The sequence below is a fragment of the Labeo rohita genome, chromosome 19, assembly GCF_022985175.1.
Source record: "Labeo rohita strain BAU-BD-2019 chromosome 19, IGBB_LRoh.1.0, whole genome shotgun sequence".
NCBI lineage: Eukaryota > Metazoa > Chordata > Actinopteri > Cypriniformes > Cyprinidae > Labeo > Labeo rohita.
In genome coordinates, this window is record NC_066887.1 from 30,523,085 (window position 1) to 30,543,647 (window position 20,563).

General features: G+C 37.2%; 1 protein-coding gene across 1 annotated transcript in view; it reads right to left on the reverse strand.

Moving 5' to 3' along the window:
* Positions 1-20,228, reverse strand: part of LOC127182364 (POU domain, class 2, transcription factor 2) — a 64,931-nt gene extending 44,703 nt beyond the window's left edge. The window contains exon 1 of the mRNA XM_051137644.1: positions 19,022-20,228. Within this exon, the coding sequence (XP_050993601.1) occupies positions 19,022-19,124 (103 nt within the window). The 5' untranslated portion in view covers positions 19,125-20,228. The remainder of the gene's footprint in view (positions 1-19,021) is intronic.
* Between the last annotated feature and the right edge of the window lie 335 nt (positions 20,229-20,563).

The following is a 20,563-nucleotide window of genomic DNA, read 5'->3' on the forward strand; positions in this document are numbered from 1 at the left end:
GCCTTTGCATTTCAATGCAGTTTCCTTTTCATTATTTATGACTCTTTTACCCACGTCAGAAAAAAAAGCATGGGCCTACACCTCCACACCTATCCCCATAGTAACCAGCCTCACAAGTCCTGTATATGCACAGAGAGCCCCTCACAGAGCACATACCATATACACAAGTATGTGTGTGCGCGCGTTTGGACATACATGTATGCACAATCGTAATGGGCTTCCTGGTGTCCTGGGGAGGAAGTGCGAGAGGTGAGCGTCTCTCCGTGCCTCTGAGAATGGAGTGAGAAACCAGACTACCGCTGAGTGTGAACAAGCTGGGACAAGACGCTGTCATATCTGATGGGAGAATGACAGTCTGCATACGAGGACATTATGTATAAATAGAATAGAGTTTCAGATTTCTATTTAGCATTTTTCTATCACTTGTATTTCATTGTAAATCATATTATCAGCATAACTGTACCTCTTTGGCTTAAATGACAGCAGCACTGGAGCTACATGAACAATCATGTTCTCCAGGTTGATTTGAGAATGATTCAAAGAGCATCTTGTGCTTCAATGGAAGAAAGAACATCTGATTGCACACACAAAAGGAGTTCACACTGAGTTAAGAGTGATCAGACTCATTTTTGCAATGTTTCAAGGTCAATTAAAATGCTGAAGAGATTCAGATTTGGTTTGCCACTTCACAAATCTGTTTGAAATTAACAAGTTAAGAGTGATTTGAATTTGTTTGAAGGTTTGCAGTAACGCACAGTCAATTAAAAGTTTCAAATGATTCAGATTTGCCACTTGCATTGTTTCAAATTCGATTCAAAGCTTACAGTGATTCAGATTTGAATTGGAGCTTCACATGATCACAAATCTGTTTGAAATTAAAGTTTATAGTCATTTAAATATGCTTGCCATAATGCATAGTCAATTACAAGTTCGAAGTGATTTAGATTCATTTTGGGTCTTGCAGTGATTCAAATTCAGCTTGACTTTTGCAGTGACTGGAATGAAGTTTAAAGCTTGCAATGATTTAAATTTGATTTTAACATCATAAATGTGTTTTAAATGCAATAAGCAGCTAAGCATGATCTGACTTTGTTATGAGGTTTGCAGTAATTCAAAGCCAATGAGAAAGGTTGGAGTGATTCAGATTTGTTTTGGATCTTTCAGTGATTTGGCATACAATGATTCAAATTCAGTCCAAAGCTTGCAGTGATTCAGATTTTGAGCTTCATACTGTCACAAATGTGCTTTGAATTCAACAAAGAATTTAGAGTAATCCAAATTCGTTTTGAGGTTTGCAGTGAAAGTCAATTAGAAGTTTAAAGTCATTTGCATTTTTACTAATTTTTTTTTTTTTTTTTTTATCTTGCAGCCATTCATATTTGAATCAAAGTTGCAGTTATTCAAATTCATTTTGATGCGTGCATTGTTTAGGATTCGCTTCAAAGCTCGCAGTGAGTCATAATTAATTTTTGAACATCACATGGTCACTAATGTGTTTTAAATTAAATATGGAGTTTATGATGATGCATACCCTTTTTAAGGTTTACAGTGACTCAAAGTTAATTAGAAGATTAAAATGATACAGATTTGTTTTCCATCTTCCAGTCAATTAAATTTGATTCAAATTTCGGTGATTCAAATTCAGTTTAACGCTAGTATTGGATAGTATTCTATTCAAAGCTTGCAGTGATTCAAATTTGACTTTGAGCATCTGATGGTCACAAATATGCTTTATATTCAATAATGAGTTTATAGCGATTCAAATTCATTTTGAGGTTTGCAGTAATGCATCGATTAGAAGTTTGAAGTGATTTAGATACCTTTTGGTTCATGCAATGATTCATATTTGAATCAAGGTTGCAGTGATTCAAATTCAGTTTGACACTTGCAGTGATTAGAATCAATTTCAAAGCTTGCAATGATTCCAATCTGATTTTAACATCACAAATGTGTTCAAATTCAATACAAAGCTTGCAGTGATTCAGATCTGATTTTAACATCACAAATATGCTTTAAATTGAATTAAAAGGTTGAGACCTTTTTTTCCAGTCTTGCAGCCATTCAAATCTGATTCAAAGTTGCAGTGATTCAGATTAATTTTGATGCTTGCACTGTTTAGGATTCGATTCAAAGCTTGCAGTGATTCAAACTTAAGTTTGAACATCACATGGTCACTGAAGTGTTTTAAATTAAATAAGGAGTTTAGAGTGATTCATATCCTTTTAGGTTTGCATACATGCAAAGTTAATTAAAAGATTAAAATAATTCAAATTTGTTTGGATCTTCCACTCATTCAAATTTGATTCAAAGTTACAGTGATTCAAATTCAGTTTAATGCTAGCGTTGATTAGAATTCGATTCAAAGCTTGCAGTGATTCAAATTTGATTTTGAACATCTGATGATCACAAATGTACTTCATATACAATAAGGGGTTTAGAGTGATTCAGATTTGTTTTGAGGTCTGCAGTAAAAGTCCAAGTCAATTAGAGGGTTGGAGTCATTCACATTATTTCATTTTTAATTCAAATTTGATTCCAAGTTGAGGTGATTCAGATTAATTTTGATGCTTGCAGTGTTTACGATTTGATTCAAAGCTTGCAGTGACTCAGATTTGAGTTTGAACATCACATGGTCATTAACGTGTTTTAAATAGAAAAAGTCATTTAAATTTGATTCAAAGTTACATTGATTCAAATCACTTGCAAAGCTTGCAGTTATTCCAATTTGATTTTAAGCATCTGGTGGTCACAAATGTGCTTCATAATCACTCAGTTTAGAGTGATTCAAATTCATGTTGTGGTTTGCAGATGCTCACACTGATTCAAATTTGTCTGCACAAAAGTGTACACTCACGAATGTGCATATTTGACCTTAGAAACTGCAGAATATTAAAACAACAATTCTGTCACCATTTATTCACTCTAATGTCATTCCAAACTTGTATGAATTACATTCTTCTGTAGAACATAAAAAAAAATTATTTTAAAGAATGTAAGAACTGTTTTTGTCCATACAAAGTACTGAGACATTTTTCAAAATGCTTTCTTTTGTCCTTCACAAAAAAAGGAAATGCAAACAGATTTGAAATGACATGAGGGTGAGTAAATGATGACTTCTTTTCCTTTTTTTCATAAAATCTTTTTTTGCATTGCTCTTTTCTAGGTTTTGAATCTCAGATTTTCCCTAGCCCTTTCATGATGGTAATACCCAGTATCCCAATATCAATATTACTATGGTTCCATCAATCCGTAAGAGTAGTTCGGAATCCTGTTCCATTTGTGTCTGCCTGTTCAATGGTCCTTCTTTGGCCCATCGTCCTCTTTCCTTATGTCACTGTCGTTGGACAATAGCCCTTACTGAGGGTCCCTACCACTGCAGCTTACACTTAATGAACAACAACCTATCCTATCCACCCCCCCAACCATCATCCATCTATATACCCCCCCCCAACACCCCCCCTCCCATCCGCCCCTGCCCACAACCACTGTTGTCCACTGTTCACCTCATCCATAGTAGACGGTATTGATTTTCAGTGGGGAAAATAAAAAAGGCCATGAATTTTAATGCTTTCTGTCTCTCTCTCTCTCTCTCTCTTTCCCTCTCTCTCTCTGTTATACCCCCCATCCACCTTTTTTTCCACCCCTTCTTCTCCTGACCCATCCCTCTGCTGTGTTCTTTCCTGGGGGAAGGATAAAGGAGAGGGGGATGGGACAGTCAGAGAGGGGAGAGGTGGAGGGGTTGGTGGTGTGGCGTTGGGTCATTTCTCATTTCCGAACCCTGGACGTTCACCTCCCCCCCTTTCCTGTTAACTAGCCTTCTCATTGCGCGAACGATACGGATGGAAACACGCAACAACCTCTCTGGACGCTCTTCATCAATACCATGTCTGACTTTATACAACCTTGTGTTACTGTAATTAATTAAATGAATAGTCAGAAATGCCTGACTATATGTTTATTATTTCTGAAGCAAATGCATGTTAATTAAGAGCTTCCAAAAAAAAAAAAGAAAAGAAAATTCATTTCATATTTTTTTCAAAACGTCCAGTTAAACGACACTAAAGTTCAAAAGTTTGGGGTCAGTTTTTTTTTGGAAAATGGATTACATTGATAAAAAGTGACAGTAAAGACATTTATAATGTGACAAAAGATTTATATTTCAAATAAATACCATGCTTTTGAACTCTGTTTGGCAAAGAATCCATCATTCATACAAATCAGATTTCCAAAATAAAATAATAATAATAATAATAATAAAAAAAAAAATTAAGCACAACAACATTATGGTTTCCACAAAAATACTAAGTAGCACAACTGTTTTTAATATTTTAATAATAACAAATGTTTATTGAGCATCAAATAAGCGTATTAAAATGATTTTTTAAAATGATGATTAAAATGAGGTCATGTGACACTGAAGACTGGAGTAATGATGCTAAAAAAAAAAAAAAAAAAAAATCAGCTTTGCATCACAGAAATAAATTAAATGTTAAAATATATTTAATTGGAAAACAGTTATTTTAAATAATAATAATAATAATATTTCACATTGTTACCATTTTTACTGCACTTCTGATCAATTAAATGCGGCCTTGGTGATCATAAGAGACTAAAAACATTTTTACTGACCCCCAAACTTTTAGTCTCTGCTATTAATATAATAAAAGTTACAGGTAGCTTTAATTAAATACAATATATTAGTAAACAGGCTGTATTAAATGCATTTTTACATGATATATGTGACCCTGGACCACAAAACCAGTCTTAAATAGCACGGGTATATTTGTAGCAATAGCCAAAAATACATTGTATGGGTGAAAATGATCAGTTTTTCTTTTATGCCGAACTGATTAGGATATTAAGTAAACATGATGTTCAATGAAGATTTTTTGTAAATGTCCTAGCATTAATATCTCAAAACTTAATTTCTGATTATTAATATGCATTGCTAAGAACCTCACGTGGACAACTTTAAAGGTGATTTTCTCAATATTTAGATTTTTTGCACCCTCCGATTCCAGATTTTTTGCATCTCGACCAAATGTTGTCCTATCCTAACAAACCATACATCAATGGAAAGCTTATTTATTCAACTTTCAAATGATGTATAAATCTCAGTTTTAAAAAATTTACCCTTGTGACTGTTTTCGTGGTCCTGAGTCACATATACTATGCCATATGACAACTTGACAACTCATTAGTGTTTAAATAATAATTAGACTGAAAATGCTCTTGCATTCAGCATTACTTAAATATTGACTCCCTGCTAATGACCATATGGCCATCGCCACGTGTTTGTCGCTGAAATAACATTAAAGCACAACGAAGATAGATAGAACAAATTTCCCAGCACTCCGTCAGAGTGACAAATGTTTTAATAATTCCAGCAGTGAAAAATGACACGCGCAATATACCATTTCTACAGCGGCATAGCCGTACGGTGAGTGACCACATCCTCCAATTTACCAGCATTTACACCTAATTGTCATCTGTGTAATTTCCGACAGATAAATAAAGGAGTGAGGAAAAAATCTTCAAGGTAAGACACATGCGGCTCATAATTCTGACAAGCACATCTTTTTGTGTTATTTTCTGTATGTGGTTTCTCACCGCCTTCTAATATAAAAGCCGAGAGGATGGACGAGAAATGGACAAAATTGAGGGAGTAAAAAGGGGCTTTTAGGACAGAAAGCGCAGTTGGTGTGTGTGTATGAGAGTTCGTATCTGTGTGTGTGTGTGTGTGTGTGTGTGTGTGTGTGTGTGTTAAATAGAGGGGTCTTAAAAACTGCATCTACAGATTGTACGTACACAGTAATGTTTCATTTCCTTTTACAGCTACACAATAAACTATTATCATCATCCATAGCAGAGCATTCAGAGTCCGCTATCGTCAAGCACATTTTTAACAATGTTCAGTAAATATTTTAATGAAGTTTAACAGAGTATACCAAAAATCTGAAGACTGCACATTTGTGTGATCTACACTGACATAGCAATAATAAAAAATATATATCATGTCCTTGAGAATTTAGTCTTTTTTACAGCTCAGCGACTTGTGATACCACATTAAGAACTCGTCTGTGTGAAATATGACAAATCCTGTCTTGTTCGTTTTGTCTCGATCTCAATCCTTCCCTCTTTTCTATTTTCAGTCCTCAACTCTAAGGCCACTCTGATAATCATTCAATTACACCATCCAAAGAAAGGACATTACGCACAAAATCGTTCAGTGTACAAAAACATTCCTTGAACTCACGTTAAAATGTGTTTTGATTCAGTCTCAAGCTTTACATGTGTCTTTTTGTGATTCAACGATTCACGCGTCGCTCACCTCCACCTCTCGCACCGTATTGAACCACACAGAGGGAGAACATGTGAATGCATGTCTGCTAATAATGACACAACGGAGTGTTTCTTGCGCATGTTTCCACAGCCTGTGCTTCTGTGACATGCGAAAGGTCATTTGCTGTGTATTGTGGTATTTACTAACAGCCAAGTGTTTTGCGGTTCATTCAGGTTTGCTGTTATTCCTGCGTGTTTTGATTAATCTTGCGAAAGCTGCCGGACTCATAACGAGGATTTGAAATTGAGGTCAAACACTTTCGAAACGCATCAATACGCGTGTCAAAAAAAAAAAATCTACGGAACGTCACACAAACACTCATAATGGAAGCATTCAAAAATGCATAAAACATCATGCATACCACAAGAATCACTGAGAACTTTCATCAACTCTGGTTAGATTATGCAACACAGGTTATTATATTCTAACCAGAGATAAATTTGAAAGGCTGTCTCAAAGACTCCAAACAACTATGCAAGATCTCCATATTTTGGAGGCCCTTTTTGTGCACAACATAATGTTGGTTCATTCAGGTTTGCAGTTATTCTTGCATGCTTTGACTGATCAAGTGAGAGGAGCCAGACTCATAATGGACATTTGAAATCGAGGTCAAACACTTTTGAAATGCATCAATATGCATAGAAAAATGACAAAAATGCACAAAACGGTATATGCACCACACTCTCTTCAAAATAAAGGCTTCAGAGTGGTGTTTTACAGTGATGCCACAGAACAACCCTTTTGGTTCTTAAATGAACCATTTCGAAGAACATTAAAAAAAAAAATAAATAAAGAACCTTTTTTCACTATAAATGACCTTTTCTGCATTTGAAAGGTTCCATGGATGTTGTTCTTCATAGAAGCATCAATGCCAATACACCTTTATTTCTCAGAGTGCAGGAGTTGTGCATTTATTTGTTATTGAGAACTTTCATTAGCTGTGGTTAAAGAAAGCAACACAGGTCATTATATTCAAAGCAACCACAGGTGATTTACTTGGAAGATAAATTTGAGGGCAATCTATTGCAAATGACATTATACAATGTCTAATATCTTCAAATTGATGGTTCATTCAGGCTTGTTGTTGTTATTGTGCATTTTGTTTAATCTTGCAAGTGCTGCTGGACTCATAATAAACAACCGAAATTGTGGTCAAACACTTCCAAAATGTACAGAAACATTTTGCTGGAACATTGCACGAACACTTGTAATGGATATGCCACCAAAAATGCATAAAACAAATTATATGCACCTCAATAATTGTGCATTTGTTATTCAGTGACAACTTTCATCAATCCTGGATAAATAAGCAAACAAGTCATTATATTTAAACCAACAACAGTTGATTTTCTTGGATTTTGAAGGGGAAATTTTGAGGCAATTTTGGAGAAAGTTTTGGTGCATGTCATTGGTTCATTTAGGTTTGCTGTTGTCATTGTGGGTTTTGACTAATCATGCAAGTGCTACTGGACTCATAATGAACATTCAAAATGCGGTCAAACTCTTTCGAAACACATCAACGCATATGTCAAGAAAATCTAGAGGAACTTCACACAAACATTTATAATGGATACATCACCAAAAACACACAAAACATTACATGTACTACAAGAATTGTGCCTTTGTTCATCATTATGAACTTAAAATAAACACACGTCATCATATTCATACCAACTACAGTTGATTTACTTGGATATAACTTTGGAGGCAATCTCAAAAATCTACTGCAAATGAGATTATAGAATGTCTAATATCTCCACACTTGAGGCATTTTTGGTTCATTCAGGTTTGCTGTTGTTATTGTGTGTTTTGATTAATCTTGCTAGTGCTGCTGGACTCATAAAAACCAACCAAAATTGTGATTTAAAAATAAAAAAAAAAAAAATAAATAAATATGTGTATGTATGTATGTATATATTGGAATGTCACTCAAACACTGGACACACCATCAAAAATGCATAAAAAAATTGCATGCACCTCAATAATTGTGCATTTGTTAATCATTGAGAATTTATCAAATCTGGTTAAAATAATCAAACAAGTCATTATATTCAAGCCAGCAACAGTTTATTTTGGATTTTGGAGGTAAATTTGGAGGCAATGGACTGCAAAGTCCAATATATCCAAATTTTGGAGACATTTTTGGTGCATATCATAATATTGGTTTATTTCAGTTTGCCTGTTGTGAGTTTTGATTAACCTTGCAAGTGCTACTGAGCTCATAATGATAACATTCAAAATGTGGTCAGAGTGTGTCAAGAAAATCTACAGGAACTTTACACAAACATTTATAATGGATATGTCACCAAAAACACACAAATAGTCACACGTACCACAAGAATTTTGCCTTTGTTCTTCATTATGAACTTTAAAAAAAAAAAAAAAAAACACACGTCATCATATTCAAACCCACCACAGGTGATTTACTTGGATATAAATTTGGAGGCATTCTCAAAAATCTATTGCAAGTGACATTATAGAATGTCTAATATCTTCACATTTTGAAGGCATTTTTGGTTCATTCAGGTTTGCTGTTATTGTGCGTTTTGATTAATCCTGCAAGTGCTGCTGGACTCATAAAAAAACAACCATAATTGTGGTCAAACAATTCCAAAATGCATTAAAAAAAAAAAATACTGGAACATCACTCAAACACTTCTAATGGACATTCCACCAAAAATGCAGAAAAAACTGCATGCACCTCAATAATTGTGCACGTGTTAATCATTGAGAACTTTCATAAACTCTGGTTAAAAGCAAACCAGTCATTTTATTCAAACCAACAACAACTGATTTTCTTTGTGGATTTTGGAGGTAAATTTGGAGGCACTGGACTGCAAAGTCCAATATCTTCAAATTTTGGAGACATTTTGGTGCATGTCATAACATTGGTTCATTTCGGTTTGGCTGTTGTCTTGTGTATGTCAAGAAAATCTACAAGAACTTCCCACAAACATTTATAATGGATACGTCACCAAAAGCACAAAAAACATCATATATACTACAAGAATGGTGCCTTTGCTCATCATTATGAACTCATCAACTATGAATAAAATAAACACATCAAACCAACCAAAGCTGATTTACTTGGATATAAATTTGGAGGCAATCTCAAAGATCTATTGCAAACAACATTCTGGGTTCCTCAAAAAACCTTTCAGTGATCAGTTCCTTAAAGAACAGAAGGAAATTTTTAATAATCTAAAGAACCTTTTTTCACTACAAAGTACCTTTTTTGGAATTTAAAAAAGTAATTTAAAAAATGTTCTTTATTGGCATTGAGGGTTCCATAAAGAATGTTTACAATCTATGGAACCTTTCCATTCCCCTTTAAAGAAGTTCTTTAAAGAGGAAAAAGATTCTTTACACTACAAATGCTGGGCTGTTTCAAATGCTGGGTCAAATATGGACTGAACCTAGCTGATGGGTTAAATTTTTACATTACATTTTTAACCCAAATGTTGTGTTAGTCCATATTTGACCCAAAGTTGGTTTAAAAGTGTGGGTGTAGATTTTTAAAATGTTCCTCACACTAAGAAAAAAAATGGTTCTTTTGAGAAACCAAAAATGTTTTTTTTTTTTTTTTTAGAACCTTAAAAGGTTCTTCATGGAACCATTGAATTATAAATTTTGGAGCCACTTTTGATGCACATCATAATGTTGTTTGCAATCCAAGCACATGGTGCATTAAGACACTAGGCAGAGGTTCCTCAATGCAAGCGGCCCGCGAGGCCTTGAACTTGAGACGGCGGGAGAGTCAATAAGAAAACGGAGCTTTTAGAAAGACGGGGCGAGATGAAAAAGAGTAGAGGGGGGATGATGAGTGGCTGCATGTGAATGGAAGGGGGCACGAGAGAGGGGCGGAGGAGGGGTAGGGCTGAGGCGAGGGTCAAGGGTCAACTTGTCAACCCCCACTGCCCCTGACGGCAGACAAAGGGAAGCGAGAGGGGTCAGAGTGCGCGGCTGAATGGACAACTGGTGAACACACTCCAATCGGGGGTGTCTCTTTAGCCACACGCAGAAAAGAGCGTCTTTCACACTCGCGGCGCATCCTTTTGAGGGCGTTTTTGAACCAGTTGAGACATTCGGATTCCTTTCAAGGTCTCTAAAAAGAGAAATTTGAATACACAGCCGCCCTGACAAGAGTCTCCTTTTCAAGAGCCGCTCTACAAGTTCACGTAAGCGCGCGGGCTCTTTTGAATACGCTAATGCGACTGGAGATTTCCTTTGTTGGCCGTACGTTACGACTCAAAGAAAACGATAACAAATCTCCTCCTAAATATAGACGCAGCACGCGTGCACGAGTGCATGTCACAACTCCCTCATTATCTTAAAACATGCACCGCTGCCGTGCCGGCGGAGGTCAAGTCCACTTACGGTCGGAGCTACGCTAGCTATTTATCTTATCTGCGGGATTAGCCGGGCGGCCTGTCAGGTAAACCACACCCCGCACCAACTGCACTGTTCCCGTGGTTACCCTCTTGGGTAATCAGAGCGGGATTTCTTTATAAAATTATGCAGCTGACCGCCACGTATACTCACCATATTCATCCTGCATATGGAACAGGGGAAGATGGATAGACGTAGGGAGAAGCAGAAGTGATGGGGGGGGGGGGTCACCTGACCTAGTTATTCTTAACAAATACATACTATTCATACATACACAAATCAGAAGTGTCATCATGAGTAAACACAGAAGTGCATTAGGAGATTGAAAACATTGCTATCAAGTGATTTCTTTCTTTGATTTTTGAAGTCAAATCACATTTGGATCAAATTAATCATATATATCAATATTTGCTAAAGTAAAAGCCTACAAAAAGTGGTAGAAAGTGAATATATGGTTGGTTTGATTTCTTTATCATTGAACACAGCATCTGCAATAGAGTTAGTAATTCTTTTTGAAGTAGGCAGATTCCATCTGCACAATTTTGAAATGTTAAGTCTGTGCGCTGTCATTCAAAAGTTTTATTTTTAAAGCAATGATTACTTATTCAGCAAGTACACTTAAAATTGATCAAAAGTGAAATAAAGACGATTATAATGTTACAAAAGATTTCTATTTCAAATACAAGTTCTTCTTTTGAACTTTCTACTCATCAAATAATTCTGAAAAAAGGATAGGTTCAGTGTAGATTCAGGGTTGGAAGATGTGGTAGACCTCAGTTCTGCATCGTATTTAGCGAACAGAGAAAGGAATAGCAGAAGCAGAATGACAAATAAAGAGTTAAAGGGAGAAGGGAAAAGAAAGATGGTTGTAAGACGGTAGATTGATTTCATTTCAGGATCATAGAAATGAAAAGACTATGAAAGAATGAAATAAAGAATAAGTGGATGTACAACAAAAAAACAAGAAAATGAAATGTTGAACTTGGGCACTTGTCCTTGTGTAAAAACATAAACAAGTACCTTGACCTAACAATGAGTATGTGTGGGAATAGCTCTTAGCATTCCTTTGGACACGCTCGCATGTGTTGATTTTCAATCGTTTTAAGCAAAAAAACGTACAGATGTTTGCTATTGACGAAGTTTGACATTCAAGAGTCCATCACCAATTTTTTCATGAATATGTGGGCTGAATGACTTTCTGTAAATTCATTTGGCCACATGCACTGTCAAAAGTGTGAAAGAGTACATGTTCGCATTGTGTGTTCGGAGGAGGGGGGTGTAGGGTAAAGATGCGGTTACTTTGAGAAGATTGAAGCGCAAAAGCACTCAGATTTATTAAAAGCTGCCGCTCACGCCTGCCTCCCTCTCTCTCTTCCTCCCGCTTATTCCGCACCATTGTTGCAATACCCCCTTCATTGTGTATACATTGTGGAGGGATATTAAATTTCTCCCTTCGAACCCAACTGTAACCACTACACAGCCATGGGGAAGGGCAGCACGTCCCTAAGGTCCAAACACACACACAGATATGCGCACGTGCTCATTTTCATACAGCTTGTCCATCAAATTAAACTGGGTGGTGAAAAACACGCCCAAAAAATGGGACACTCTCGGTTCAGGAGCTGATATGAAATGCAGGGGAGGGGGACAAATTCAATCAAACAAGCTCTGCTTGTTACAAGTCCAAGTTATTACTTAAATGGCCACATCACGGGCGGCTGGTCGAACGTAGATACTTGTGAAAGACATGCGTCCGCACTCTGAAACCTGCACGCTGAGACTGAACCGGTCGATAAAAGTTTAAAAGCGAATATTAATTCAAGCAAGTTGAAATTAAAAATCAATGTGAATGTGTAGCTGATTGTTTTACGCTCCGCTTTACACTCTTGGTCTTCATCTAACGCATTTATTCTTTCTTCCACTCAACAGCCAACAGTTTCTGTTCTACATGGCGCACAGCTGACCAGAGGGCTACGGTCTCTTTCTCCCCATAATAAAATGTGTGAACCCTGACTCTTTTCCTTCAAAAGAACAGGGTTTCCTTTGATAAGGGCTCCAAAAGTGAGAATGACAGTGAGGTGGAGAGAGAAAGCTGGATGCCACAATAAGATATCGTGCATGGGTGTAAATGCATGTGGTTTTAAATGGGTAAATGTGTGTGCATGTGTGGTGAAATCTAATTCCTGGGCTTAATTAAGAGCCGGTAAGACCCTGACCTCAATGACGAGCCCTACGGCTATTCACACGCCGCTTCCAGAAAAAGAAGGAGAGAATTACAATCTGGATTTAAGGCAAATGCATTTGATGTTTGTGTACATGCTGTACAAACAACTAGTGTAAGACTGAAAGAATGATGGACAGATTGAGAAATGAAGCTTTTGGGGTTTCTAACTGGTCTAAGCTATTCATTGTTATTCAACTGGGTAAACCATATTGGTCATGCTTATTTGGGCTGGTGGACCACCCTAGTCCAAAAACAAACCAGCCTGACCACCTTAAGCCAGAAACATACTTTATGCAAGAGCACAGGTGCAAATGCATGAGCAATGCATTGGAAGCACTAGACATACTTAATGCACATAGAAATATTGCAGAACCTTAAAGATTTCTACTGGTTTATGCCATTATATTTAATTGTTAGAATATGTTGACACATTTTCTGTGTCGACCCCAATGTATTTGCATTGGATTATGAAAAGAGTTCAGACAAGTATGCCTTCATACACAAAGTTTAATATATTTCTGACCCTGGACCACAAAACCAGTCTTAAGTAGCACGGGAATATTTGCAACATTAGCCAAAAATACATTGTATGGGGCAAAATGTTCAGTTTTTCTTCCAAAAATCATTAGGATATTAAGTAAAGATCATGTTCCATGAAGACATTTTGTAAATTTGCTACCATAAATATATCAAAACTTAATTTTTGATTAGTAATATGCATTGCTAAGAACTTCATTTGGACAATTTTAAAGGCCATTTCTCAATGCGTTTTATCTTTGTATTTTTTTATTTTTTTTTTTGCACCCTCAGATTCCAGATTTTTAAATAGTTGTATCTTGCCAAATACTGTTCAATACTAACAAACCATACATCAATGGAAAGCTTATTTAACAAAAACTGAAAAATTAGGACTGTGGTCCAGGGTCACATTTCACACACAAAATGGGTTTCAGGCTTTAAAGTAGTTCACCTAACTCCCTTAAAAATTAAGGTTCCAAAATGTTTTTACAGTGTTGCCATAGAAGAACCATTTGGGTTTCCTAAAAACAGTTCTTAAAAGAACCATTTATTTTAGTGTGTAGAACATTTAAATATTCTAACCTTTTTTGACCATTAAAGTTTCTAAAGTTTCCATGGACCTTAAAGGTTCTTCATGGAACATCAATGCCAATAAGGAACCTTTAGATAGATAGGTAGATAGGTATATAGATAGATAGATAGATAGATAGATGGATAGATGTAAAAAGCAATTTGTTGAGTCAACTTAAAATAATTTGTTACCCCGCCGCCTTGAAATTTTAAGTTCAGTCAACTCACAAATGTTTAGTCAACTTGAAATGTTCAGTTGTACTAAGTGACAACTTAAAATTTTGCGTTGAATCAACTCAAATATCTAAGGCAGCTGGGTAACAAACACAGCTTTTAAGTTTAACTAAATTGTTAGTTTAGTCAACTCATATCTAAATTGTCACTTAGTACATCTTAACATTTCAAATTGACTAAACTCATCTGAGTTGACGGAACATAAATTAAGGCACCAGGGTAACAAATTATTTTAAGTTGACTCAACAAATTGTGTTTTTTATTTTTTTTTTTTTTTTTTTTTACAGTGAATTGAGGTTTCTACTATTATCGTATGGAAAAAGCAGCGTGAATGCTCTTCAAAATTTCTCTTTTTGCGTTTCACAAAAAAATAAAGTCATACGGGTTGGAACGATACACAGTAAGTGTAACTTAAATTTTAACTTTTTTTTTTTTTTTTTTTTTTTTTCAAACTGGCGTGAACTGGTTTTCCAACAAGAGAGGCATGGAAACATAAAGCCACCGGTCACAGTTGACCAGCGAGAGTGTATTAACATGGCCGTAGCGTGTAATTTGGTTTATGAGTCTGATAAAGGTCCATCGAGAGAACGAGAGAGATTGCGATGTCTTGCTCCGTCTGTACAATATGACCACCGGATCCCATTTCACACGGTTGGGCCATAATAGCGCTCAGTGTGTTAAGAGCTATCAGAAATCGGCCAACACACTGTCCCTCCAGCGATCATTACGCATACGTCCTCACCTACACACCAGGTAACGCAAACACACACCAGAGCACGGAAAAAAACCACTTGGCCCTGTCAGATATGGGGTATTGGAGTCCGAATGAGGTCCATTTAGTCGGCAGTGGTCTTGATGGTGGTCTCCATCGTAGAGGTGAGGGCCGGCGCAGGGGAGAGAGTGTTTACCTACATCCCTTTATTACCATCTGCTTAATGGCCTATGAATGTCTCCATGGATACTCAAGAGAGAGAGAGAGATGGATGGAGGGACAGAGATGGCTCCGATCGGAAAGGTAGGCTCTCAGCAGGGAACTCTCGTGCGCCTGTGAGTGCGTTTGGCTTAATGCGCCTGTGTGTATGTGTTCAGAGATACTTAGTGCAATGAGTGCAGTACTTCAAATGATTTCAGTTTCCTGTAAGTGCAACATCAAAAAAGAAAAAAAAAAAAGACGCAAACCAGTAGATGTGTGTGTGTTGGCACGCTTGTGTGTGTGGAGGGTAAGCCTAGGTGTCAGGATAGGGAAGAGAGAGGTGGTTTAATGCAATAAAGCATGTTGTATTGACATCTCTGTTGTGTCTATTGATTCCCCATTATGTCCCTAACAAACCCGGGTGGACATTTTGTCATTCGCAATCACGTTAGCACTGGGACTCGCCGACGTTCCCGCTCAAATCCGATCTATATACACACACACACACACATACATACACACTCGCGCTCTCTGGCTGCAGACGGCAGGGCTGATCTTCCTTAATCAATACCTGTTTGAGGTTAAAACACTTTGCGGCGCATCAAACTGTAAATTTGTATCAGTGTAAACACAGCTCGCCTGCGCAGACAGACCTCATCGCATTTGACCTTTAACCTCAAGCACACTCTGTATTCTTCTAAACAGCAGCATAAAACTATTTTGTGGTTTCGCCGCAGTGATTAGGCTGTGGAAATATTTATTGTGTAAGACTCACAAAAAAACTATTATTCCATAAAAGCGACCCTGAAAGGGGTTTAGAGGCTGCACAAATACAACAATGCGGTTCCTAATCACAGCACCAGGGAAATAAGGCCTAAAAATAATGGTGGACCTGTTAAACATCTCTATAAGCATTCGCTCCCTAGAGCTAAAAACACATAATACAACAGAGAAGTTTGAAAGAACAAGTGAAAATGGTTTCTAATTTGTATTACAAATTATAATATCAGGATAATTTGAACACCAAATTAATTGTTTTAGCATTTTATATGTCATGTACTTGAGCTTGCATGGACTCCACCAGTTACCATGACCAACATCATGAATTTCTTATATTTTCAACAGAATAGTAGATAATATTTATTTTTCCTATTTATTTATTTATTTTGTATTTGTTATCTCAGACTTTTGGGCCGAACTGCACATCTCATACAGCCAATATGAATATAGATGTATAGTGAGAGCTACTACTAATAGATATCGAGGGCATTGGTTTTATTAGCTACATTTAACCAAAGCTGAATATTTTGGTGGTTTGTGCAGCGTTTTTTTCTGAGAGTGTGTTACATAATGTGATGAAAATGTGTAAAATATCTAATTAGCCATTTAAAGATGCCGTTTGCAATACTAACTATTGCGATTTGCTCAAATGAAGGCTGATGCATCAATAACAGTGCAGAATTTGCTAGAAAATAAATGCTTCCCAGCAGCACTCAAAGCTACATTATAAATATAGTGTGCAGACTGTTCCAATCTGCCTGACGCCAAGATTCTACAGTAAACACACAGGGTAAAAACTGTTAGATATCTTCATGGTCATCGCCAAGAAAAAAACCTAGTAAAAACTTTGAACCAATGCCCTCGATAGTGTCTATAATCTGTAAATAAGGTTGAACATAAATGTAGTTTCCCTCACCCAACATAAAGATCCTTACTGGCTGCTCTGTTTGTCACTCTGACCTCTGCAGCATTTAATGTCAGCTGTGGCGCCTGGTGTCCATTTTGAGTCTTATATTATCAAAGAAGCGAAAGGTTTAACCTTTGGCATAATTTTAAAAGCCGAAAAGGTTAAAGTCTTAAAACCTAGCGGCAGCCAAACGCCAAATACATTCAGCTCTTTTTTTTTTTTTTTCTCATTTAATGAAAAAGTCAGTTTAGATATAAGAAAATGCAGAATGGGACACATCAAGTGATATTGTTATTTCATCACTAGGCTTTAAAAATGCTAATAACCACACAGAACAGACAAAACAAACACAAGTATCAGCAAACACTGAACTCAAGTAAACACACACAATCAATAATGCATCCATCAATAAAAACATGAGCTCAAAATGAGCGTGCATTTATTTATTTTTAACATTGTTTTTTAAATGCAAATTTAAGAATCAATGTCATTTTCAGAAATGACACTGTCCTCTCTCTTTTCCACCCTCAATATCCTCCAGTTCACTTCTGACCTAAAAGACAAATCCCAGCCAAACAAGCAGGCCAATCCAATTTTAACACTACCTGCATTTCAAGAAAGCACATCACCATGTGGGCCCATTATATGGTGCAGCTGATGAAAGCTTAACGTCTGGCTCTTTGCTCACTTAGGCGCCAGTAAGTAATTAAAGACTCTTGCTCTCATTTCTTGAGGTATAAACCTTATTCAGGCATACGCCATATTTACTTGTTGTGAATGAAAAAAAGAGGCCGTTAAGTCTGTTTAATTGGTCGTCTCTTTTTTTTAACTTTTCCGCCAATCATTCTGCAGATGCAACAACGAAAAAAAAAAAAAAAAAAAAAATCCACAAAACTCTGGAAAACAGGTGATGCGAAAATTATACTTTACTTGTAGAGGCATAACCTTATGAGCGTACTGTTGTGTGTCCCTCAGTGTCTTTTTCATTAACAAAAAAAATGCACTTTTTAGTATTTAGCTCTTATATAGCTAGAGTACAAAACATTGGTGTCAACGCGAAGTTTTTAATTTCCTTATTTACATTTTGGTCCTTGTGCTGGTGTATGACGTGTTTAAGGTGACACATTATGTATAAGTGGCGCATACGTTTAATCCATCTGCTGGTTGGAAAATTTCCGCTTCGTTGAACGCCAGACGTTGCGCGCACACATTGCGCGCCCCCGCCCCCTCACTAATGCAGTACTTCAGAACCAACACTGCTTATACAAGTAAAAATACGATTTTCTTTCCTTTCAAACCGACAAGAAGCATTCTTGGTAACACTTCTTGTTACACTTTTCATGCAAACACAATTAATTACTATGCCCTATAATAATTGTGCAATACTAAGTTAATTCAGATACAAGCAGCTCCACGTATGTTGTTTATTTGTAACACGAATACAACTACGCAAAGTCTATTATGAAGTCCTGACCAAAAGAAAGTTCACTGTCATTTCAAAGCTTTAGTAATATCTTCTTCGCTAAATGACAGTCAGGTATTGAGGAGTGTAATTTAAAATTAAATAAAGCTAATTACGTTATTTACGCCTAGAGTAAAAGCACTTAAAATCGACAAAAACATCAACAAATAAAGTGACATTCAGTCTCATCATTCTCAAACTTGTCGTTAAATTCACACACTCGCTCCGTCTTTTTTCCCCGCTGTCTGCGTGTATCGATCTCGGCGGAATCGATAAATTACCATGAATATTCCCTGAACCGGTCGTGAGAAGAGAGTCAGACGGCAGATGGAGAAGCAGATACGGGGAGGACAGAAGGATGAAAGAAGCCAAAAGAGGCCGAGACGAACCATTCAAACAAGGGCAATTATGGGCAGACGTCTTTTCAACTCAAACAGCCTTCATTAATGCACACTCAAAGTGGCACATTTTTAAATAACATAAATATACATACACAAACGGAACTAAAAGGATCTGAACGCATTTTGTAAGAAATACCAAAATATGGATTTAATTTAGACAGTTGTCTAGAGCTGAACAGGTGTTTCGGCTCCACGTTTAGCTTTTTTCTCTCTTTTCAGTGGTGAGGGGGAAAAAAAGCTGTTACCGACATTAACCAGAAGGAGGTAAAGGTATCTTACCGGAGTTACCGGAGCGCAGAGGCAGCGGAGACTTGAGTCGCCAGGCGCTGAAATCAGGAGCGGTTCTCTGAAACACCAACGGCACCGGCAAGGGAACAAACATGATCCGTTGTCGTCTGGGCTTTTCTTCTATGGTCTCTTGTATTTGGCGCTTGTCTTGAGTTTCTTTTTCTTTGGTTGCTTTTGTCAAGTAGACGGTGTTTGAGGTTGTTTCTTTTTTTTTTTTTGGTTAAAGTTAGTATTTGGTTTAAAACGTGTAACCTAAGTAAATTTCTCAAGCTATCTTTACATATTTGGTATTGTGCCTCTCAGTCATTACTTTTTTTTCCTAAGGGATACTCTATCTCGGACTTGACACACAGACGGATAGTCGGGATGTATCAAACGGTCTAAATTGATATTTAAGTTTTTTAAACGTTTGTTTTGTCTTTCTAACAACTGCTGGGCTGAAAAATCCGTTAAACTAACATTCAAATTAGACTAACAGACCGTTAGACCTCCGCTTTCAAATGTCGGAACCGTTGGTTGAAACGGTGACTTTTTGAAATTCAAAAGTCACTTGTCGTCCTAACTGTCATAACGTTTCCTGGGTTTTTGCGTATCCCGCGCTAGACCAGGTGTGCGGCCGGTAAACGTCACAATGGCCTTGCGCGCGTCGCGATCCGGTTCCACTTTGGTTTCGCTTTTTAAACAAATCTCGAATCGTGTTCACTTCAGTACAAAAACTATTTGGTTCATTACAATCAAGTCGCGGCTGCTGGCTTTAAAACGGTTTAAACAGGAATATTTGGTTTCACTATTTGGTTTCTAGCTCTCCTACTGTGTGGTTTATCTCGCGCACATTGCATGCATTTCAAGCAGCATTTTTAATTTTTGTATCAAATATAACAGAATCGCTTAGTATATTTAAATAACACGCACGTATAAGGCTACGCAGCGGCTCGATACGCTCCCCCTTCGCTTCCACTCACTAGCCGGTAATTAAAACGCAATCAATCGATAAAGAAATTAAGGAGCAACACTGCTTTGTGCGCGAAATGTGAAAACTGAACGAAAAGAAAACAACACGGTACCCGTTAAGCGGAATTCAGCTCTTTGGCTCTGTCCCACCACCATCCGTCTGTGTGTGCGTGTGTGTCCGTTACGATAGTCCCGTTATCTGGGAACCCCGGTAGCTTGCGAGCTCTGTCCGCCTCCCGGTACGAAAGCAACACTGAAACGAGAGGAGCAGCCGCTATACTCCCCCCGCCCCCCTTTCTCTCCCTCCATCCATACCTCCCCCTCTCCCCTTCCCTTTTTTTACTAATCCCATATAAGGCAAGCTATCCTGCGTATTGATCGCCTGATTACTCTTCATTATGATGACTCTGATGATCGCGGTGGGCCGCTGATCGATAGGCTTACACACATTCACCGAGTGGCTTACATCAGGTGATTATATCCTCATCTACATTCAGGTATATGTATGTGGAAAAGATACGTGCGATATAAGCAACCAGCCCACGGAGAAGCCTTTGATATGTTATGGTGATTATTTAACGT